Source organism: Ostrinia furnacalis, unplaced genomic scaffold (assembly GCF_004193835.3).
Source record: "Ostrinia furnacalis isolate ACB-3 unplaced genomic scaffold, ASM419383v2 OfSCF2040, whole genome shotgun sequence".
Lineage (NCBI taxonomy): Eukaryota > Metazoa > Arthropoda > Insecta > Lepidoptera > Crambidae > Ostrinia > Ostrinia furnacalis.
Window position 1 is genome coordinate 196,717 of NW_021132279.1, and position 25,703 is coordinate 222,419.

At 40.4% G+C, this 25,703-nt stretch overlaps 1 protein-coding gene across 1 annotated transcript; it reads right to left on the reverse strand.

Moving 5' to 3' along the window:
- Positions 1–5,003: 5,003 nt before the first annotated feature.
- LOC114354335 (uncharacterized) lies at positions 5,004–24,496 on the reverse strand (the record flags this gene model as incomplete). Its single annotated transcript, XM_028306661.1, has 8 exons — positions 5,004–8,316; positions 11,866–12,007; positions 15,095–15,221; positions 15,756–17,968; positions 18,624–18,767; positions 20,149–20,297; positions 21,668–21,833; positions 24,335–24,496. Coding segments are annotated over 8 exons (3,288 nt in total), but the record flags the coding sequence as incomplete, so codon positions are not given.
- Between the last annotated feature and the right edge of the window lie 1,207 nt (positions 24,497–25,703).

Below are 25,703 nucleotides of genomic sequence, written 5' to 3' on the forward strand. Positions count from 1 at the left end.
TCCCAGTTTTGAAACAGTAAAGTATGAAAGTGAGGTTCTTTCACTCGCCATTTTGGTATAATCTTCTCAGAGATTACTTTTATTGTTAGGCCCAGTTTTTTGACTCATAGTTAAGAGCGTTGTCACATTTTTCATGCAGAAATCGAGAATTTGGCAGATTTCGAAATGATTTTAGTCATATAATTTATTGTTATAGCTTCTTTTGACTTATACCATCGTAATTATCATACGTTTTTCCGGAATGTCTATTGACAAAATCTCGTTCAAATTGGATTTTTGCCTACGAAAACAGCGAATTTCGAAAGCCCGATTTCCAGGTAACTCGCGAAGGCACAACTTTGAACTAATATTACAACAAATTTATTTCTAAGTAAGAAGATAGAATGTATTCATTAGAATAAGCATACCCTGAAGAAGAAAGTGTATTGAGAAAATTTTGATGTTTAATTCATTAAAATGCATTTTTATCATGTCTAAGATAGTCAAAATTCGAGAAAATTACTGCAAGAAAACAGGTCACATCTCATAATCTAAAAGTCATTTGGCAACATAAACTACTTTATACTTAAGAAGAAACATAGTACTATTATTGTGTGAAAAAGAAAAAATATCTATCTTCAATCTTCAAATGAAAAATTAATTTGAAAATACTATAAAATCGGGTGCATCAAATGGCATAAATCAGTCGTGCTTTGGCACTCGTAGACGCCGGGTCTATGTCAGTTGACTGCCCACTGACGTATATGCGTCACGCGTGATTTTTTCGTAAATTGTAGTATGATTGAGTACTTTTGATCCGCAAGTATTTTTAATTTATTTGTTTAGGTAAATCGGACTTGTAATTTCTTTCTTTTCAAACTTTTTATTATTTTACTTACAGAATATGGGTAGAATAGATAAAAGATATTATTATGGTATCTGTTTGGTCAGGAAAAAATAAATGACTAATAAAAATTTTAACAGGGTGTCAAAACATTAGTCTATGCTATTGTGTTTCTACCAACATAAAATATACTCTTCCTTACTAATAAAAGTTGAATAGCGTCTGTATGGTCACACAACGCTTCGTCATGTTTTTCCGAAAGTTCAATTACTGACGACTGAATGAAAGAAATTGGTGCGTAACTATTCATCTGATATTAAACGTTTAGTAATAAAGGGGTAGGTCAGGTAAATGGCAAATCCACCAGCGGTCGCTCGATGACACTTAGACAAATAGTTTTATAAAACGTCAACTAAGTTGGTTAGGTATTTGTATTGTAGATACTTAATAATACTTATATACAAATGAACGTATAAAATGAGTTTATTTTTAAAATTATAGGTACAGGGTGGAAACGATAAGTGATTTCACTTGATTTTTAATTATACAAGATATCGAGAAACTGTTAACTGTTCCTGTAAGTGCTTCATGAGCTCTTTAAAACAATAACAATAAATAGGTCAAAGATAAATAAATAAAGGTAACTGGATCTATGAGAAAATTCAATGTTTCCGAATTTCATACTAAATGTATGCCGCCAGCCATACCTACCATATGAGAAGTGTTAATTTTTTAAATTTAAATTTTTAAATGAGTAATACATATATAATAATCAAACAACAAACTCGTAAATTGCATTCTTATTTAAATTATTTACGGAAGACATGATTTTAGGTTTAACTTGCTACAATATCATCAAGAGATACTAATTAATAAATACTAAATAAACAGATAAAGGGGACGGCATTAAGGCACTCAGAATTCTCAGAAACCATTGATGTCGTGTTTGTTTGTAACTGTATTAAATGTATGAAAGCTGGAAATATAGGTTTTTTGAATAGATTCAGTTCGTTCTTAAACATATTATTGATGCCGTTTGCTAGGTCTCATGAAGCACTTTTTCAGTAAGTAACCATTTGTTCGACATCTTGTATACCTACTATAAGAAATATTCGAGTGAGATCACTTATCGATTATTTTCGTCATCCTTATTTGTATTAAATTTAATTAAAATACACTAAGGCTGAGATGCACCACCTAACTTTGACCCTAACTGACAATAACCGGTGTTTTATGTTAGACAGATTTTTGACATCCAAAATTTTGATGTCAATGTTAAAGTAAGACGGTGCAACACGGCCTAACAAATGTATCGTAGACAGTACCTTTTATTTTCTTCATAAATCTTTCTTTTCTTTGTAAAGCTATCTACAAGCTTTTATTTTCTTTGACATCTGGAGTTGTAAAATCTTGCAACTTAAAATTTACTCACTTACCGTTTTCCCATAGAGCTGAAACACAGGCATGCAAAATTTCGTTTCATTTCGCACTAAATAATTTAATTTACACATGTTTTCATGCGATGGCCAAGTCATTATATTTATGTAAAACGTTAATGATTTCCTGGACTGGACTTGGTATTACATGGATCTCACAACTTTTTACCGTAGAACAACTGAGTAGTGAGACTTGGTTTTTTGACAAGTATTGTTTTTGATGGGTTTGTATTACAGAACGCATGTGTACCTAATGGGATAACTGTTTAAAAACACGATTAGATAAATTTTGCTCTATGGATAAAAATCTTAAAGTTACCTCTGATTTTTTAGCATTATACGACCGTGGTTTATAATAATAAATTCTATAAAATCACAATGATATCAGTATTTACCTCTTTGATTTCCTGACTTGTTTAGATTTACAAAAACTAAATATTTATTATTAACTTTTAGATAATAATTTGAATGGCGCTTACGATGTTTAGTTACGAGCTCTTTGATGGACACAGATATTATAGATAACGTTTAAAAAATGGCACGCTCGTTTTCATACATTTCATTCTATTTATTTAACCTATCCATATTTATGTGCGGAAACGTCACAAAATCAGAATAAATTTTAATTTTTCCATCCCGCATCATAAAAACTAAAAAGTCAAAAGTAAAATTTAAATAGTAAATATTTTTCATAAACAAGCTTTTGATGCTGTAAAAAGAATAAAATAAAACATAAATTCTTTCAAACCCATCAACTTATTACTTTACTCAATTTAAAGATTAAAAACTTGTCGCGGGATTTACTAGTGTAAAAAATACATTAATTACGTAACTTGATTTTGCTAAAAGTCTGATCTGAGAAAAAATCAAGTACAAAAAATCAATACATTATTTCTTTATTATTATGTATGATGTACTGTCTTAGGTACGATACAACTACGGATTAAGATCGTTTAGTCGACGCAGCGTTGAAATTGTACAGATAAATGCAGTTTGCGCACTCACTACGCGACGTCAAGCAATAAAAACCTAGAATTCGAACGCCAACTTTTTGCTACAACGCTCTTAAAATAACCAATAGTTAAGTTTGACATATGTCAAATGACAAGTGGTTAAATATCAGAAAAAAATGTTTTTCGAACAATGGTTAGCTTGACTTTTAGTACATTTTTTAACTATTCGTTAACATTTTGTTAATATTTAACCATTAGTAGCAAAATTTAACAATTAGTTATTTTAACTATGAATCAAAAAACTGGGCCTTAGAGCACAGAATAATAATAAGTACGTTAGAGTGCCAAAAACCTGCTCTCACATTGTGTCCTCGGAAATGAACTAGGAACACAGAAATGCTGAGGATATGGGGGTAGTACGAAAACATTAAAATACTATGAATGAATGCTAAAACAGGACAAAACACATAATATAGAAAGAAATGACAATTGTAAAGGCACGGTAAAGGTGTGTGTTAAAGGGGCGGGGCAGAAAATAATCTGTCAATGAAACAAATTGTGTCTACCGCCATATCCTTAATATTTATGTTTTCCTGGTACTTTGACGAAACTTGGATCTATTTATTGAGATTTTCTTGGCTGGACTATTTTTTGAAACTTATAGGGCGGGCTGGTACAATAATTTAGTTCTAAGTTCGTTGCACGCATGTAGCTTGCAGAATATCTCAAAAATAAAATTTTGCTTCAGTCGTTTACCTACTTTTTAATTAATCGTAACAAGTGATAGTTTGTGAGTGTCAAATTTATTGATCTGCTCAAAGGATCCTGTTGTCTTCTAATTTTCAAAAGGTGTAGCGGTGCGGTTTTTGAGATTCGAGTCTTGAGTGTATTTTTTATATTAATATTTCATACATCTTTTATTTTTATTGGAACCTTCTGTATATTTAATATGCGGTAGGTAGGTGGTCTCTAGAAGTGTCAAGTGTCGTCACAAATGAAAACTCATAAACTCCCATCAAAGACCTATGGGTTTATTGATTATTCCACTTACCCTGAGTTTCATCAGTTATATGCACCATCGCGACCATCGCATCGTTTATAGATAACAAACGTAACAAATCTATCAAACTAAAAAAAAAACTCATGTCTGGCTTCCTGTCAAATCATTTGAAATTCGCAATTCGCAATCTTGTCCTCTGAATGTGTTCGAAATGGTATCAAGGTACCAGGAGCGCAGAATTAGTAAGGATATGGGCGGTAGATTCACTATATTGTCATGTCACGCGAGACGGCATACATACAAAATTCCACTAGTATGAAAGAGACAAAACGACTTCCGTTGTTATCTCTTTAAACAGAATGGTAAATGGAAGAAGAAAAGAGATAGTGAGTTAATATTTCATGGCGTGTGAAAGAGATGGAAAATAAATTATTAATCTACCGCCATATCCTCAACATTTATGTGTTCCTGGTACTTTGACGTAAGAAATTGGTTTTCTAGAGGGCGTTAGGGTATTTTGTGAATGATTCAAGATGAGCGATCGTTCAGAAAATAAATTTGTAAATCTACCGCCATTTCTTCAACATTTATGTGTTCCTGGTGTTATGACGTAACAAATGGCGTTTGAAGAGGGCGTTAGTGTATTTTGTGAATGGCGATCGTCGAGAATGCGTTTGCGCATAACTGTCGATTTTTTTCTAGAATTTATGAATGTCAATGAATGTATGTAATCAGTTACTTAGTGTAGAATGCAAACGGTCGTCTATAAGGATAGGGGCAATCAAACAACGTTTTATTTTATTTGGGAACGGAATCGTTTATTGAACCCATCTGTAATAGTAGATAATTAAATTATACTGTTACTCTACACATTTTGTACTGCTGAAAGTACCTACCTATCTCAAATACTCTATCTCTTAGGTAAGAACGCACTAACACATGCACCCGAGGTGGGTTTCATTCACGTTTCAACATATGCCCCGAATCGGTAGTTACCAATCACAGTACGACTTGGATCTTACAAATATTTATAATGAATACATAGTTATGTTTAGATAACTTCATGAATTTGATGATAAACAATAACATGCCAATTCGTTGAATCTTTAAAGTATACATCATCTAAGTTATGTCAAATGAGAGATATGATTCGAATTGCATATATCATAAGATACGTTACAGTTTTTCGAAATTATAATTACCAAAGAACAATTGTTTTCAAATTATTCGTTACAATTAATTAATATAGTTAATTATTACAGGTGTTCTGTCCGGATACATACCGCGATATGAATTAATTCATTATAATAATTAGATTCCCATTTGTAGGTGCATTATAGACATGAAAATGGAACTATATTGTTTATTAAAACTAAGTTATTCGTTACACTGAACAAAAAATAAGTTATTTATAATTTGGACGGATACACTAACGTTTCAGAGGAATGACATAAACCTAACTTATGAGCAGCTGTATTAAGTAAAAATACATTAAATTGTTAAGCATTTGCGATCTGCTTTATGGATATCAAAATATTGGAAGACAAAATTAAAATTGATTGACAAAACAATAACATTTGAAATAAAATGTAATGTGAAGTTTTCAGATAAATTCGATTAAAATTCAAAATATCCTGGTGTGTATCCGAACACGGGGGTCTCTATTACTTACTTCCAATACAATTCACCGTCGCTATGAGCTTAGTCTAAGTATTAACATTTTAGACATCGATCGAGTCGTCACATCGTTATATTAATAAATAGGTATAAATCTTCCTTTATTGTCTTCAACTTTTCCATTTCAAACAAGCTGGGATAAAATTATTTTAACTAAAAGTGTCACAGAGTAACAAGTGGTGGCAATATCTCCATACCTCGCTTTGGTTGTGCCGTTAGAGTAACTACATGTAAGAATAAAATACACAGAATTCAGCGATGGTTTCTAACCGTACCTAAGGAAATAGAGAAGAAAGCAAACAAGCGGTCGACGATTGTGACAAGTGTCACGATTGCAAGTCACCAATTAAAATAACAAACCAACCTTAATTATAACATTACACAATATTGTTTAATTTAAATAGTAAGGGGACCATCATCGATATCGATAGCCAATAAATTGATTTACATTTACAAAAATAATTACAGCGTTAAAATATCTAAATTGACATCAGATTCATAAATAAAACTCCATACACCACACAGCCCTGCCACATTCGTCGACACCTAACAATAGGATCGTTGCCTTACGAAATAATACAATTCATGATATGTACCTAAGTATACACAAATGATCGACACTCCGCAACTGATACAAATCAATAAATAGTTTAATGACGTCAAAATATCTATATACACCTAAAATACTTTAGTACCCTTCGATTTATGGATTCATAATAATGTTAATCGATTGTTATAGTTGACTATTCTTTATTAATAATAGAGTAGTTACTAGCTCGATAAGTAAATCGTAATCGATATTTACATAAGTACCTACGAATTATGATCGTGGCTTTGGGCGTGTGACAGAATGGTGCCGTCCTCTTTGCTAGTTTGAGAAGTGAAAGGGACGCAAAATGAGATTCGGTCGCACGCCCGTGGCACGCCTAGTGTACAGACTCTGAAACACAGAACTTTTTCACACTTTACCCAACAGTAACGCTTCGTTCGGTTAGAAAGTAATCCATTTAAATGTATATGAAAATAAGTGGGACTTACAGTATATACAAAAATATCACATTACTTCGAGGCCGCAGCTTTCATACTTAGTCATTAGTTATTTCGTCTTACCTAAGTCAGTGTTGTTTGAAGCAAGCTACACATCGCGGGAAGTAACCACCGTGGCCACTGGCTGAATATGGAGGCAAGGAAGCGCAAACCACTCCGACGCAAGCATGTATTTCAAAATCCAAATCTCATCTTGATTCTCAGCACAAACGCATCGGTGCCATTTGTGTCCGTCTCCCCAACTACTAACAAGAATCTACAGAGAATTCGAAAGTCTATCTATGTGCTTCGTCGTTAATTAACTCAGGATTTACACGGGCATTGATACGTTTCTTACAGTTAACAGTTAAGTACACATCATAGTCAATATCAATATCGTATTCATAACCAAAATTATCGAAATAGTCCGCATCGAAAAACAAACACTCACTCAAAAAACTGTCCTTTTCAAATATTTTATACAGGTTTCATTACAAATTGACCCATGCAAATCCCGTTGACGTGAGAGCTACGACACTACGCGACTTGAGGCCTCGGCCGACGTCGAAAAGCTGCAGCCTGGCAGAGTGCAGCCGGGCACTACACTAAACGTTAACCTCCGCTAAGAACCACTTACAAAAGTGTAAAGTGTAAACAACCTTTCTTGATGATAACGATACTGGACTTCTTTATCTTTAGCGCCAATAGAAAGCACCTCTTCAACGGTGGAATGTTTACTAAAGAAGATTGTTCACACTTCAGGAAAGTTCTAGAGAAAGTTTAAAACTATTTGGCCGTCGACAACGGGCGCGGAAGCGGCACAACACTAGACGCTCCGCCGACTATCACAAGGGTGCCGCCGCTGGCGTAACATTCCATACTCAACTTCCATTCCAGATTCCATTTCTGAGAAATGTCGAATTCGATAAAGCAGCAAAATACTCGAACGCGTAATGCTTCAACCACACCAACACGACGGTCAACGATCATAGGCTAATGACAGGTCGCGCGACCCATGACAGTCCGCGCGACCTGTCATTCGCGCCGGCGATGGCGAATTGACGATCTGCACGCGTTGGTGTGGTGGTTGAAGCTTAAAAGAAACCACGCCACATCGTAAAATGTTCAAAAGAAGCGGAATCACTTAGCAATCTCCCTCAACCGTTACGCCAACGTCGGTTACATAGAAAAATATAATTTCGGCGTTTATTGCTAATTAGGTACAGTCTTTGGTGTCCGGTGAGGAGCCGCCGGAGAATTCGTCTAGGAAGTCGAAGGTGGCGACGGCGGCGCGCTCGCGGTCCCCGTAGCGGACGAAGAAGCCGTCGCGGCCGAGGATGGACGGACGGCGCGCGCGCGGGAACCGCAGCACGGCCAGCCCGCGGCTGCGTAGCGCGGCCGCTGCGGCAAGCGACGCGATCACGCGACGTTAGCGGAGCGGCGGGCGGGCGGCACGGTGCGGTCACGCGCGTTTAGGCCAGTGGTGTGGTAAGGAGCGTTTTTTGAAAGTACGACATTGTGGTTTGATATTTTTGCTACATTTTTATTTTGTAGGATTTTTATTTTGTAGCCTTTTTCACTTATACTGGTTGCCAGCTTTCCGTATCTTACTAGATGAAGTGACCGCAGAGGGCACTGAACTTAATGTCTCGTAGCAATGATTCTTGCCCCGCTACGAGTAAATGGACCCGTAGTTGTTACGCTACGGCATGGAATCGTAGTCGTTACGCTACGGCCGCTACGGTACGTAGCATTCCTCGACTACGCGCTACGAGTCTCGTTACGAATTAAGATAACAATTTTGCTGACTTCTGATTTTATTCAAGTTACTAAATTAAAAAATTTTTCAAGATGCTTGAAAAAGATATTTGAAACTCTTTCTTTGATCAAGGCCTTAATATTAAGGTTGAAATTCAAGATTGTGTAAAGTTAAGAAACATTCAAAACTTTTTCCTTGATCAGTCAAAATTGATGAAAGCATCAAGTAGAACTTTGTCCCCACCACACCACATAGCTCAATTGTCAAAACTTTCAGTCCCGGGGCACAGTGCCGCGTCCGCCGAGGCCGGTCCCCGCTAGCGGCTAGGGCGGGCGCCCTCTGCACGGGACGAACAGCGTGAGCGCCACGCGCACGTCACGCCGCCCGCTCGTGCCACACACACGGGGGCAACGCTTCTTGTAGATCGTTTTATAGATTAAAACCTCGTATTCGCTACGCGAAAAACGTCCCGCATTACGTATCAATAGAATTAACCGCTTGAGTCCCAGACGGCATTTATAAATGTCATAACAATTGATTATCTATTGTGTCTAGATTCGCGGGCCTTGAAGGATTAATGGCTATCACGGGACTATTCCCGCCTCTCGTTCCCACCGCTGCAACTCCTTTGTAGCCAGGATCTACAGCTAATGGGCTATCAGGCCACATCGTAAGACAACATCTAATTTTTGTAGCGCCTTGCGGTAACTTTGCGGGACATTTTTTTGAAAGAGAATACGAGGTTTTATTTTCTTGAAGTCCTTGTAAATGAACAGATATTTTCGGTAGATACAAAATTTAATTTACTTATATAAAAATGTTTATAAAAGTGGCAATTCAAAATAGTAGCCTAATGTCAAATAAATTATTCAATGATAGGAAATATCCAGGAATTATTGGCCATAAAAATACACGTTTAATTTGAGTATGACCAATAAACAACGTATAAAGATTGTTTCATGGCAACGTAATTCACCATGAAGTTTAATCAAAAATACACGGTAGAGTTAAATTACTTTACAATTTCCATCATTGTAATGCCACCTTATTCAACTTCATAATAACTAGAAGAAGCGTTGCCTCCCATACGACATCTACTCAAGATGAGGCGAGAGAGTGAGATGGTGCGTGCGAGTGAGAGCGGAAACGTGGCGTGACTGGACGTGTGGCGAGACAGACATATTAAATGACATGACGCACAATGATAGAGGCGTTCTGTGCACACTTCAAAGTTTTACAAAATTCGACACAAATCTTTAGCCCTCTGAGAAAGATCGAGGTTTGTTAAAGCCCGGTCTGTGATCACGTAGAATTTTGTCCAATGACCCCAAGCTACCCATCCTTATCGCTCGCGCGTAATTATATTGCTGTTGCGACTGTGCGACGGGCGCCCGCAATGAGTGTGCGAGCGCGACTGCAACATAATTACGCGCGAGCGATAAGGATGGGTGGCTTGGGGTCATTGGACGAAATTATACGTGCTCGCAGACCAGACTATAGCAAATATAGTTCTACGAGAAGAATTTTATTACTTAAGTCTTAAAATATGAGGAATGGACAGTGAAATCCATTTCCTATTTTTTCTGGTTGCTGATCCTTGTTAAGAATCATAGAAAAATTAAGAGAATTATTTATAACTAGATGTTATTGGTAACAGTTTGAACTTCTGAAGGATCTTTGAAGTGAGCACATAACATAAACAGGGTCAAATTGACAGACTGAAGATTTTCGCTGTGATTTTAATTGTGTAGTAGTTTATATGATTTATGATTTTTCTTTTACTCCCAGAATTTGTCGGTACAGCGAAAACCTACAGCATTAAAAAGAGTTTCGTCAAAGAGATTTAAAAAAATATTCAAATGTAATATTTCAGAGAAAACTCTCGTTCCAAAAGTTATCCACTTATACACAAATCTAGAATTAACCAATCAAAAAAACATTAAATGAACACTAAGGCCCAGTTTTTTGATTCATAGTTAAAATAACAAATTGTTAAATTTTGTTACTAATGGTTAAATATTAACAAAATGTTAAGTAATAGTTAAAAAATGTACTAAAAGTCAAGCTAACCATTGTTCGAAAAACATTTTTTTCTGATATTTAACCACTTGTCATTTGACATCTGTCAAATTTGACTATTGGTTATTTTAACTACGAATCAAAAAACCGGGCCTAAGTTAAATAGCTATAGAGTCCGCAGCTCCATCATTATTAACATAAAATGTAATTTTAATTTTTCCCTTGATCTGATTATTAATAAAATGAATGACAATGGTATGTTACAATGGTTGATGCGGCTCTTAATAAAACATAGAACATAAATAATTAGTTACAACACCACCCATGATATCAATAATTATTATTATTACGGTGTGTGTTATGTTAGCCAATATTAAAATTTCATTGTATGAGACCACGATAAATAGTGACTAAATCTCTAAAGCAGCCACATTCAATTTATGGTTCAAGGACCTGCCGTATACTGGTCCTATAGTTTTTTTAGGGTTCCGCAGTGCTGACAAGGAACCCTTATTTAAATTAATAATGTTTGTTGAGTGAGACCCATAAAAAGTTGAATATTGCTGCTTTTTAGCATAAATTAAGTTAAAAATACAGTTCGGGAGGCGTAAACTGAGCTTTGCATTTTGTGTGAGCGCACGCACATGGCGTAAGTCGCCGCGCATCTGTCATATTTCACCTACTTAGCTTGTATTTACTGGTAGCAGTATGACTTTTGACTTTTTTTTATCCACAACGAGGAAGCTCTTGGCCTGTATCTCACCTGATGGTAAGTGATGATCAGGCCGAAGGTGGAAGCGAGCTTCACCCGGAATCCTCAACCACGGAGGAACTGGCTATCTTACCTCTAACTGCCGGAACACAACAATGCTGTTAACATTGTTGTTATGGCGACAGACTTAGGTAAGATGGTGGTAGCTAGCCAGACGGACTTAAAACAAGCCCTACCACCAACCAAACCGAGCAGAAAAATCTGCCCCCATTGGGAATCGAACCCTGAACCTCTGCGTCTGAAGCAGGTGGTCTTACCATTAGACCATAGAGGCGGTTAAATTCTTAGTATTTTCTTTTTGTGTTCAATTCAATTTTAAAAGTTTTTTGTGTGACTAATTTTGGTGAACACTCAGACAAGTGCAAAGCTCAGGTTAGGCCTCGCTGTGTGTCATGCTCACCGGTCTTCTGCCTCCGCGAGCGGTGCAGGCGGTGCAGACGCGAGTAGGGCGGCGGCGGCGGCGGCTCGGCCGGCGACGAGCCGCACGACGACGGTGACGAGTCGCTCGACGCTAGCATCACGTCGAGGAGGTTCGCGCGCGCCTGCGACGAATGTTCGGGTGAGATGACGTTTGTGTGACGAAGGTGCTACTTATGAGACTACTATGGACAACAAAATCAAAAATCAAAATCAAAATTTTGTTTAGACTAATTAAATTAGAACTTGCAAATCGTCAAATGCTCTTAAGGAGCCTATACATGTCTCATTCTTTTTTTGCCCTACCAGCGCTTCGAGACAAACATTTGGCAAGTGCTGAGAAGAAGCGCCGCAACAAACTCAGTCACCACTGTCTGCCGGTTTAAAAATATAAAAATATAAAAAAGTCAACAGCAGCAATAATAGAATCGCTCGACGCCAGCATTACGTCGAGAAGGTTCGCGCGCGCCTGCGACGAATGTTCGGGTGAGATGACGTTTGTGTGACGAAGGTGCTACTGAGAAGGAGGAAACCAGCAGCAATGGTTGGTCTCAATAGTATCACGTCGAGGAGGTTCGCGCGCGCCTGCGACGGATGTTCGGGTGAGATGACGTTTGTGTGACGAAGGTGCTACTTATGAGACTACTATGGACACCAGCAGCAATAATAGAGTCGCTCGACGCCAGCATCACATCGAGGAGGTTCGCGCGCGCCTGCGACGAATGTTCGGGTGAGATGATGTGTGTGTGATGTAGGTGCTACTGAGGAGACCACTACTATGGAAACCAGCAGCAATGGTTGGTCTCAATAGTATCACGTCGAGGACGTTCGCGCGCGCCTGGTGGTGACGAATTTGTATTGTAGTAGGTGCTACCAGAGTAAATACAAATGAGTAGGTCATCTTCATAGAAACGTTATGGTAAAAAATATACAGTGTGTCCGGGCATGTAGTGATCAAACTTTAAGGGCGAAATCTAGGGACAATTTTATCGATAAAAATACTTCAAATTTGGGGCTTAACCCATTAATCGAAAAATTATAAGGATTTAAGTTTTTAATTTTTAGTTTTCACCTCTTCTTTCAAAAACAAGTGAAAGCGTGGGTAGCTTAACATTAATAAGCAAATATTTTATATCATGCGATAGCCAATAAAATTATCTATTAGTAGAAGTAGAAAACAGAAACAAGTTTCATACATTTTATGGAAGTAAGAATGGAATTAATTAGAAAAAAACATGACTTTTTTCACTTCTTTTTCAGTTTTTTTCCAACACTAGAAAAACCAGGTCGTTAAGGTATGTTTTATTTGCATTGTATTATTAGTATTTCAGCTATTCTACATAACGAATGTAAATTTATTAGTCTACGTCTATTACTTTTGACGTAATTGTTGAACAAAGATACCCCTTCCCAGCGGTTTCCATAGCGCACGCGACATGCGAAAATGCACTGCCTGAAAGAATCACACAACCTATTTCGATTACTATGGAAACTGCTGGGAAGAGGTATCTTTGTTCAACAATTACGTCAAAACTAATAGACGTAGACTAATAAATTTACATTCGTTTTGTAGAATAGCTCAAATACTAATAATACAATGCAAATAAAACATACCTTAACGACCTGGTTTTTCTTGTGTTGGAAAATAACTGAAAAAGAAGTGAAAAAAGTCATGCTTTTTTCTAATTAAATCCATTCTTACTCCCTTAAAATGTATGAAACTTGTATCTGTTTTCTACTTCTGCTAATAGATAATTTTATTGGCTATCGCATGATATAAAATTTTTGCTTATTAGTGATAAGCTACCCACGCTATCACTTGTTTTTGAAGGAAGAGGTGAAAACTTAAAATTCAAAACTCAAATCCTTGTAATTTTGCGAGAAATGGGTCAGGCCCCAAATTTGAAGTATTTTCATCGATAAAATTGTCCATAGATTACGCTCATAAAGTTTGATCACTACATGCCCGGACACACTGTATATTATATGACGGAGCTCAGCAATATAATAAGCTACCCAAAAACATAAAGAAATTCAGTCTTTTCCGTTTTTCAAAAAGATATTAAAGTTCCACATCCTCAAAGGTTCGCATAAAGGTCTTGATGGCAAGTGATCGCCTTCTACACCTGAGTCAAAAAGTGATACTTAATAACGTCTTGTTTTTTCACGTCTACCGACGAATGTCTTGTGTTTGGTGAACAATTTAATCCGTGCGCCCTTAGTTTAAGATCTACCTACATTTATTTTGTAAATAATTAAAATACCTTGTTTCTCATTTTTAGTGAAATGTACAATTTGTTTTGAGAAATAAATTCTTAAACCTGAAACCTGAAACGCACCGAGCGCAGTTTGTATGTGAGCGCGCCAATATACGTATGCAGCGCGCACGCACACACTGACAAAATTCGGCGCAACCACGACTGGCTCCACTCTAATCCACGCAAAATTTTGTCTGTGTGTGCATGGGCGCCGCATACGTGTTGGCGCGCTCACATACAAACCGCGCCCGTGCGTTTCTATGAAGATGACCTACTCATTTGTATTTACTCTGGTGCTACTGTTCTTTAGAGCTTCGTGTTAAAGACATACTATCGTCAACTGTGCAACTACGAATACCGAAGTTCTTTGGTCACGACTCTAGAAATGAGAACTCGATGGAGAGACTGGTAGTTCAGGGCAGGGTGGAAGGCAAGAGAGCACGCGGTCGATCGCCAACCCGCTGGACCGTCATTAATCAGGTCAATTAGTCTCCATTGCTGGATTTAGTTTACCCAAGGCGAGAGGAGGATTTGACTTACGCCTCTTATGCTGGCTAGACTGATCGAGGTTGTCTGATGTTCGTATATTTGTAGTGGCCTTTTACAACATCCTCGGGAAGAGTGGGGGTGGTCTTATTACTATTGCCTGTTGGAATAATATCCTGTTGTTATGCGCCTCGTGACGTCACTGCAGCAGCTGCTCTCCTTGGGGTCGCTGAAGTCGATGTCACGCTCGACGTGCACCCAGCCGGTGGGCGCCCACAGCGCGGCGTCGCTTGCTGTGACGTCACTGCAGCAGCCTGCTGTGACGTCACTGCAGCAGCTGCTCACCTTGGGGTCGCTGAAGTCGATGTCACGCTCGACGTGCACCCAGCCGGTGGGCGCCCACAGCGCGGCGCTTGCTGTGACGTCACTGCAGCAGCCTGCTGTGACGTCACTGCAGCAGCTGCTCACCTTGGGGTCGCTGAAGTCGATGTCACGCTCGACGTGCACCCAGCCGGTGGGCGCCCATAGCGCTGCGTCACGCTGCGTCGGCGGCTCCTCGCGTGATTCGCCCGTAGCCTCGCTCTGGCGGATCATTCTGGAAATACCAGGGTTTGCTGTTAATTTATAGTGGACTATCGATTGAAAATTGATACCCAATCGGTAGTATCGATAGCTAAAACCGTGATACTATTGTCGATGGAGTGAAACACTATCGATCGATATAATGTCCAGAAAATAGCTAGGTATATCGATAGTCAGTCAGATGATGGTGGATTTTTAGTGGGTAGGCCCCTCCCTTCTGGAGAGGAGAGAGAGAGAGAGAGAGGAGAGACACATAACCCGCCGCCTGACCACAGTGGCGGGTATGCAGCTCAATGCATTTTTACCACCGAAAAAAAAAGAAAAAAAAGGGTGTCCCAAAAAGACCGGTGCAAACATAAGGAGGAGGAATTGAGGAGGTCATACCTCTGCAACAGTAAAACTTTTGAAGACTAGCAACTTCTTCATATTTAAAAAAAAACTCCCCGTTGCTGTGGGTACACTTAAGCAGATATTTTTCTTGCCAAATACTCTCAAAAAATTGAGTTAGTGTCCAAAGACAAAAATAATAATTAAAGCAACAAATTACCTGTTGAGCTCCTCGATGACATCCTTCGAAGTGGCCGCCTCGTGGAAGCTCAGCGTGTGCTCTTGTTTCACTATGATCGGTTCAGGCGGCGGCGCGGGAGGCCGACTTCTCTCCGCTACGGGTATCTTAGACCTCGTCCTGTTCGGGGACGAAGGAGGCCTTTTCCCCATCAACGTGGGAATCCGACTCTTGTCACTCCTCTTCAAATCCTTAAAAGTCACCTCACTCTTATTACTTACTATCACAGTTTCAGCTGTAGAAGTGCTTGTCGTATTCGATTCAGTCATTTGGGGGGAGTTTGTTTCGGGGGACGATCCCTCTTCTTCCTCTGGGACGGTAACTAAGGCTCCCGTGCTGCGTCTGCAAGCATTCAGGACCTCCTCCACGAGAGATATCTCCGGTTCTCCACTAGGGAAGGTGAAGCTCGAAGACTTGCTCAAACAACTGTCCAATTCCACTCTTTCTTGGACCGGAGCCTTATTCAACATTATATTAACAGTGTTCTCCTTCAACGCCGAAAAGTCCAAACTTCGACTAGATTCCATATCACCCCTGTCGTCCTTCGACTGCGCTAAAGCCGGCTCCTCGTCGCCAGAATTAGTTATATCGATGCTCCTATTTATTTCGTTCTTCCGCTGGACTTTCAGGAGGTGGTGATCGTCTATTTCGTTTTCGGCGTTTTCTATTCGCGAGAACTCGTCGTAGTAGTCTTCGGACTCCGCGTATGGGTCCTCGCGCTCGATGAACCGCGGCGTCGATCGCGGTTCAGACACGGTATCACAGTAAGGGATTCTTGGGCGATCGTTCGATAACAAATCGCAGGAGTCGTTCTCTGAGAAACTTCCGAAGGAGTCAGGCCTCTGCCTGTCCTCTGAGACCTCACTGCGAGGACCGACTGAGTCATCGTCGAAGTCTGCTGCTGCATAAGGTGGTGGAAGTTCTCGTATCTCGGATACGGGCCGCGAAGACACAGAGTCTGACTCTTCCCTATCGCGGCAGTACTTTTGCTGTTCCGCTATAAAATTGAGCACGTTTTGTAGCGCCTGCTCGCGATCCTGCAACGCCATTGCTTGCACGTCGTGCATTCGCAAGTGACTGCCAACGTCTTGCGCGGGCAAGCCTCTCGAGGAATTCGATGCTAAGCTTTTAGTACTTTCGTACTTCACTAGACGGTAAAAATCCCGGGTGAAATCGAGACCCACGTTTGCGCAGTCACCGTCCTCACTCAGTGCGGTACTGGATCTTTTATCTGGCACATCCGAAGTGCTCGACCACGAACCGCCAGGGGAATGCGTTCCAGTACATTCCCATCTCTTATCAGTCGTATCCGTATCGTCAGCGATTCTGCACTCATCAATTTCTATAGTGGCAAATCCACAATCATTCCACAAGCAGTCGCCGACGTCCTCTTCCAATTCTAAAGCATCATCCTCTCTGATGCTGGGCAACGTCGACAGCGAAATCTGACCGGGGGTCGTTATTTCAGCGAAAGGAGACTGTCTGTCTCTGAGATCCTCGCACGATAGCGATAAGCTCCAATCTTCTAATTCGGCTCGGTCATATTCTAGATCCGCTAAATCTCTATGTCGTTGCTGCAGCGCTGATCTGGCGTCGTCTAGTTCCAGCCAATGCTGGACGTAATCGGCGTCGTATTGAGAGCCGTCTGCTCTGTCATCGACGGTGCTTCCCCACGAGACTCGTTCGGAGCTCGTGGTAGAAGCGATCGCGGGTCTTCTCAGAGGTCTTTCGGGAGCAGGCTTCAGATCTAACACAAGGACCCCAGAACTGGGGGTGGGGCTGTCGAGGCAGCTGGTCGGACACGTGGTGCTGGCTAGGAGCTTGAGACAGAGGTGGGAGTCGGAGAAGCTTCTGACCACATGCTGGAAGGGAAGAACCGGTCTTGAGGGTGGGTAGCTGCCTCTGACTCCTGCGAAGGCGACTCCTATGGGGAAGTAGATGTAGTCCGCTTCAGCTAGTAGCCTGGCGTGTCGCCTGGATTCCCTGGGGTTTATGGAGACGATGGTCTGGTTGTCTGTTTCGTCGGAGGCTTCGTTAAGGTCAGGTAGGGCTCGGTCGGCAGCGTGGTCGCTCTGGCGCGAGGCGTCGGCCTGCACGTCGCTGGACATGGTGGAGTAGCCTTCGTCTTTGGCGCCGCTCTCAGGGGATTCTGCTCCTGCCTCGCCCACCTCGCCATTTTCTTCTTCTGTCACTTTCTCCTCCGTACCTGGAATGGTTAGCGGTTGCGATGAAACTATAATTTGTGCAGTTACTGATAAAGAATTTTGGGTAACGTTTAGTCAACGGATTTTCAGTAAAGTAATGTGTAATGAGGGTTTTCGCGATTGAAAAATCCGCCAGATGGCAATACGTAGACGCGAGGTCCAAATGCTGCGTGATTGGTGGATTTTGACATATCTGTCAATGTCATGTCAAAAATAACCAATCATGCAGCATTTGGACCTTGCGTCTACGTATTGCCATCTGGCGGATTTTTAAATCGCGAAAACCCTCATTGGCATGTAACTAGAGCCTTATAAAGATTCAGTCCAATAAAATGGAATCAGTATTATTACAGGCTCTTTCTCAAAATTAATTTTGACGACCTTTAAAGATGATGTTATTAAAAGCCTGTAGATGTGGACTACCTTTGAAGATGATGAAGTTATCAACAAATATTGGACACGTATATTTTTATTTATCAATCAAACAAGAAATTACGAAGTTATGGTGCGTTTAAGTTCCGCGTGACGTCACAAAGTGCTATACTTTTAAGTACTCCTTGACGTCACGGGCCTCATCTTGCTTTTTTACCCAGGAAACATCCCTATTGGAGAACCTTTAAAGATAATGCATTTGAAGACTGAAGACATCAGAAGACTCACCGCACACAGCGTCGGTGCAGGGCTGCGGCATGCTGAGACTGAGGGTAGCGGGACGCGCGGGCGGCGCCCACAGCGTCGGGTCCACCGCTGACAGTGCGCGCGCCAGGTTGGCCGGAGTTACTTCCAGCCCCTGCCACACAGAATGAAACGTTGCTCACGTTGCTAAGTACTTTTTGTTCTTTGTTTTTGTTTTCAATTAGTATTTGTATCGTAGAATCAATGATAAATAAAAGAGCGCGCCAGATTTGCCGGAGTTACCTCCAGACCCTGCCACAAAGAATGAAACGTTGCACACGTTGCAGAGTACCTTTTTGGTCTTTGTTTTTGTTTTTAATAAGTTTTCCGTCGTAGAATCTATGATAAAAGAGCGCGCCAGATTTGCCGGAGTTACCTCCAGACCCTGCCACGAAGAATGAAACGTTGCACAAGTTGCAGAGTACCTTTTTGGTCTTTGTTTTTGTTTTCAATAAGTATTTGTATCGTAGAATCAATGATAAAAGAGCGCGCCAGATTTGCCGGAGTTACCTCCAGACCCTGTTACAAAGAATGAATGCATACGTTGCAGAGGATCTTTTTTGTCTTTGTTTTTGTTTTCAATTAGTATTTGTATCGTAGAATCAATGATAAAAGAGCGCGCCAGATTTGCCGGAGTTACCTCCAGACCCTGTTACAAATAATGAAACGTTGCACACGTTGCAGAGTACCTTTTTGGTCTTTGTTTTTGTTTTTAATAAGTTTTGCGTCGTAGAATCAATGATAAAGGAGCGCGCCAGGTTCGCCGGAGTTACCTCCAAAATCTTTTGGTCTTTGTTTTTGTTTTTAATAAGTTTTGCGTCGTAGAATGAATAATAAAGGCGCACCAGGTTCGCTGCCGTCACTTCCAGCTCCTGTTACAAGGAATTAAGTGTTGCAGAAGGGAACAGAAAAGTATAATAAGAGTGTTGCTAATGAAGAGTAGGAACCTTCCAGTCTTTGATTTTCCAACCGTTTTTCTCCTTCGTGGTGATGGTGTTAAAGAAACGAGGAAAGGCGGGATAATAAAAGTTCTTAAGCGGATATTACATATCGGAAAATACAGTGTAAAACGCTATACAGATTGATGAAGTGACGAACCCTCGATGAAAAGCTGGATGAAAAAATAGATAGGTACAGCAGTGGAACATAGATCATTTTTGAAGTCGGTTTAAAAAAAGTGGGAAGGTATACCTTCACTTATCAGTAAATTGTTTTAACTGACTGAAATGATAGTGATGGGGACAAAATCTCAGTTGTATTGACTTTAGTTGTCTAACACAATTGCTTGATATTTTTTGAGAAGACAATAAGCTAGCAAAAATCGCTGTCATCAGAGTTTGCCTAACTCAATTGCTTGATATTTTTTGAGAAGACAATAAGCTAGCAAAAGTCGCTGTCATCAGAGTTTTGTTCTTTAGGTTCAACCAGAGATCTCTGCATATTTTTGGCTATGTGTTTTACCTTGACTCTCGTTAATAATGTTTCGCTTTTCTTACCTTGAGCTCCGTCCAGATATCGGCCAGTATCTGGTGGCGGCGCTTGTCGTCGTGGCTGAGCGGATGCGGATGCGGCGCGGGCGGCGCCGGCGGCGGCGAGTCCCGAAACGAGACCAGCGACCCGCAGGAGCCCACGTCTACTAGGTGCACTGCAATGGAGAACAATGGACAATTTGACACCATTCTCCAATAATTTGAAATCACAACTTTTCTAATAACTTTTTAAAAAAAATGAAACCGACTTCAAATGCGTGAACACAAATAATACCTATTCAACAAAAAAATAATCGTTCAAATTGGTTCATAATCGGCGGAGATATTGCGTATAAAAAAGTTCATCCCCAATTTTCCACCCTTGGGGGTGAAATATTTTCTTCAAATTCGCATGAAACCACCCTTTTGATAATACCTATTCAACAAAAAAATAATCGTTCAAATTGGTTCATAATCGGCGGAGATATTGCGTATAAAAAAGTTCATCCCCAATTATCCACCCTTGGGGGTTGTTTTTTTATTATTAAATTTAAATGGGACCACCCTTGAGGTATTACCTATACGCCGAAAAAAGATTTGTTCAAATCGGTTCATAATTGGCGGAGTTATCGCGTAACAAACATAGAAAAAAAAAACATACGGGTCGAATTGAGAACCTCCTCCTTTTTTTGAAGTCGGTTGAAAAGACACTTCATTCTGGTCTTAAAAACTTAATTAATTTTAAATTACCTGTAAATTACGATTTTTGGTCGCATTGTAATTGAAAAAAGTATTTTATTTGAGTTGACAAAATAGTGACGTCACTTGCTTGTAGTGGCATACAAAATTTATGGGAGAGTTTCGTTTTGACAGTTTTAAAAAGTACGTCAATATATTGGTGGTATGTAGGAAGTCGACGACGACATCATAAAGGTAGCAGGAAAGCGCTGGACGCTTGCCGCTACCAACCGGGTAACATGGAAAGCATTGGGGGAGGGAGGCCTATGTTCAGCAGTGGACGTCCTATGGCTAGATGATGATGATGATGATGTAGGAAGTCTGGACTTTAATGCTGTGTGGTGTCATGAAGCTATAACTGAGACGCTTCCATACAAATTGACTGTTCAATTGCGTGGAAACGTATCGCTACGCAGTCGCCTTTGGGCGAAAAATTCAATTCTGTTTCGAAATTTTTTGCAGACTTATTTCGTGAGATCGTTGTCGATCGTCGCGATTTCTGTACTAGGGTAGTACAGCAGAGCTTCTGTGATCGTCATTTTCCATCAGGTGAGATGGCTGCATCTCTTGGCCTACCAAGAGCTTCCCCGTTGTGTTTTTAATTATGATGCGTGAGGGCCATAGCTTTCACACCAGTAGCGCGTTCAAGGCTCGACGGCTTACGCCGTGTGAGGAGTGGTAGGTGAGGGCCGCGGCAGGGCTGTAAGTCCATAACTGCCACACCAGTATAGCTCACTCAAGGCTGCGTTCTGGGCCTCGCTCTACAAGATGCTTTATTCAATCCCCTATAGATTACCCAGTACAGTACCTTGCAGATCCCTCGGCGTATGTGGCGTGATGGGCGTGTGAGGAGTGGCAGGTGAAGGCCGCGGCTGGGGCCGCAACTGCCGCACCAGAAGCGCGCTCAAGGCTCGGTTCTGGGCCTCGAGCTCGCGGACGCGTGCGCGGGCGCATCCCAACTCTTCGCGAATGCTCTGGAAAAAGAGAATACGATTCTTCAATTCGAATGAATAAGGTTAATAATTTGGCTTTTGATTGAATTAGATAAATGTCGTGCTTTGGGGGTGACGAGATGACTTTTAAGAGGGTCATAGACCATGCAATCCAATGTAGGTGAAGAAGCTGCTGTTGCGTAAATTACAAAATAATATTACGGGCAGAAAAGATTCAGAAATATTATGTTCTCAATTCTGGTCTCACTTTGAAAGAAATCACTTATTTTTGAGCTACAAAGTTAGTTACAAGTAGGTCAGCTTGATTGCTACTCACTAAACTTACTCATAGGAACGAAAATATGGTTGACAACTTTGTACGAGTTTCGCCGTATGTGGGTTTTGCCAAGCGGTATAAAATCGATAAGCCTACTATTTAATTCAATGGGCTAACGTCGGCACGCAGGTGTCTTCAAATATCATTACGGCGTGTCTCTACCGTTCAAACCTTTAAGTTTTAACACAATTAATTACAATTTAGATGCACGAGAGCAACATCACCGTAAAAAGTTACCCTATTCCATCCCTCCGTCAGTTGTCTTAGAAATAAACGCGTATATTTTAATTATGCTTCATTAGTTAAATTAAATTCGAGTAAGGTAATTGACGGGGGTAATTACTAGGGGAGATGGGAGATACTGGCAAGCATTGCTTTGGTGTTGCCAACTCGAAGACGCGGCCGGAATCCCGGGTAGATCTCGCGACGTTTATTAAATGGTTTTGGAACTGAGACGTCCGAGTTTCAAATTTAATTATGAGTAAACAAAGTTAATGGAGTTCGCATAATTTTCAAATATTTACTAAAGTTGGGCAGTTTAAGTAGCGCTTTAATGACGGTAGCGATGGATCATAAATGTATTATGTTTATGATGCTAAGTGCCACTTAATATTAACTTGAATAAGTAAGAAAATAGAGTGCCTATGTTAATGTACAGAGTGTTTTTTTTATTGAAAAGGTAATAACTTACACGAAAATCATGTGCATAATTTAATTAGTTTTTTAATTAGTTTCATTGATCCTTAGAATGTTTTTTGTTCTTACTAAGGATGGTATAATGTGGTTCCTAACACTTCGTACCATCAGGATTAACCATCATATGCAAAAGACGCCACGAGATTATTTATCGATATTACGTAAGATATCGTCAAATTAACTCGACGTACATCATCGCATCTGAACCTGTTCATCCAGAATAAAGCACTGACATTATTTTAACGCTATTAGCGTCATCCGACGCATTACGCTTGATGGATGTGCCCTACGTCTTGCATTCGGAGCCAAGTGTTTGCCGAGAATTATCTATCGGTAATTAGAGAGGGCGCCTCTGAGGCGGCAGATTATTACATCATGGATGTATGTAATTGATGTGCCATAATTATATTCATGTTGATAGGATCATGGGAGAATTTTGGATAGTTATGAACAGATGGGTAGTTAATATAATTAGTAGGATAACTTAGCCATCTTATAATCTATAGAACATTATAATTAGTAAAACATTAGGTAGAGACGAAAATTGTATGCCACTATAGCGGCTAGGTAGTTTAAAGTTTTGCCAGCCAGGTACTCTGCATGAAAACACTTTAGTTTCATGCTTTCAGCGCGATCATTTCTCTTATTGTTCAAACACTCGTCATTTCCACACCGCGCAAACTTTACTCGCAAAGTTGGCGCCAAAGCCGAAACAACATGGCGGCTACTAGATTTAAACGCAAACGGTCGCATTATCGGCGAGATTACTCCAGATTATAGTGGTCCAGGGTTCCGTAGGAGTTATTACGGTGCGGGCTAACGCCGAAGTGTCCCATTTTGCGCGATTTATGTGCGAATGTCCCACCGCATAATCCAGGCCGCGGGATACGGGACGCGTATAATTATGAGAAAACAATTTCCTGGATGCATCTTAATGCCGGCTGGATTAAGAGATACGAATATTTTTCGACGGATTTAGCCGTTTGACACGCCCGAAATTCGTAAGAGGAAACGGAAAATGTTTATTTTTCGTTATATTAATGAGTTATAGGCGTGTTTTTGCTCGGTTTTATGACTTGGCTTTATTTATTGGTGCGTATGTCGAAATGCATTCATATTTATATTCATACAGGAGTATTATTTTATGGATTTCTATTTTACCATGCTGCTTATCTATCTAACTGATCATTGAACATTTTTTTGTAAAAACTGATGTGTAATGGTGATTGCAAGCAAAAGCGTTGAGTGGCGACAGACCTTCTATATCTTGATCGACATCGTCACCTTTGCAGTGGTGTTCGCCGTCCAGTCCTTTAGATTTTAGATAATAATAACAGCTAATCACACAAGCTTTAGGCTGAGTTGCACTATCTTACTTTAACAAACGTCAAAAATCTGTCAAACTCCATACAAAAAACGCGGTTATTGTTAAAGTTACGATTAAAGTACATTGGTGCAACTCAGCCTTAGTTACTAATGTTTTTTACTGGTAGTTTGTGCTTCACCGTACCTTCTGTGACAGCAGCGCCCTGACGACCTGCTGCGCGACGTCATCCAGCTTCCTTTCATGTTCGCCCTCGAGCCCCGCTGACAGTGATGACAGTTGGCCGCGCAAGCGCTCGTTCTCAGCGCTCAGCACTGATAGCTGGCTCTGGTAGTGCGCTGCTGACGCCTGGAACAACCGATACTTGCTGACGATTGGCTAGGCTTTAGGCAGAAGCGAATAATTAAGAGCGCTTTCACATTAGGGCGTTTGTAGCGCGACTGCAGCGCGGCAGCGGCGTTTTTATAATGTGAAGGCATGCATCTGCTGTCACATAGTATGAAATTTTCGGCACCGCGTCTGTCGCGCGTTTGTCGCGCTGCTAAATCGCCTAATTGTGAAAGCCCTCTAAGTCAGTATAATTTTGATTGCTGATTTTCCAGTCGAAAAAGTTTGTTTACAAATAGGTACTTCTTCATTAATAAACGCCTCATTAGTCTAGAAAAACAGAATGTGCTTGACAGCATAAAAGTGGCAAACAATTTTTTTCTTGTTTATTACTATTTATATAGCGTCACCCCGCGTCAGCCGCACAGGAAAGCGCTTCGCACAAAAAACCATGGAAGGGCCTATCATTCGCACTCTTAATTAAGCGACCGCCCACAGTCACTACGAAAAATAAACAAACCAAAATAAATTGACCCGTGCCCTCTCTAACCATCAAGCCAAATTGTACTGTTCCAAAATACAGCGTTCCGAGTCAGAGGTCTTCGAAAAGTTGTGATGACGCGCCCGCTTTTTTCCAGCGAAACAAGGGAAAGAGTCTTATATGTCTATGCCGTTAAGGGTTTTAGGCAGGCAGTGGAGCGGCAGGTGAAGTTTTCATTAGTCATCAAATGGGGGCGAGACACAATACGGCGTGTTTGTCCGTCCGTCTGTCTGCAACAACACGCGGTTGATACGGCGCCAAAGGGGTGACGTTTCAATAGGCCTGGCTCCGTGCGTTTAATTTTAGCAACGGCTTTGTCCACTTTTATCGCGCTTCAGTTAAAAAGCGCAAACGTTCAAATAAAACCGTGAATTTTCAGCATTTTAACGAACTACAACACCAGAGTAACTTTATACGCGCGCGAAACGCGCTTCCTTCGCCGCAGGTGTAATGTTATATTGGTATCAAAAGGGTAAATGGATTATGAAAGTGCGTTGGTGTCTGAATTAAACACTTTATTACATTTGTGGATGTTGCATATTGAATGATGGAAAATTCATGAAATTAACACCGACTGTTTGCTCCCTGTGTGTACCTACCTGGTTTCCTCTTAATTGGTTGCGTGCAATTTGCTTTTATGATACAAAAATCAATCGTAGTAGGTACTTCACCCTTTGGTTTTGTTTA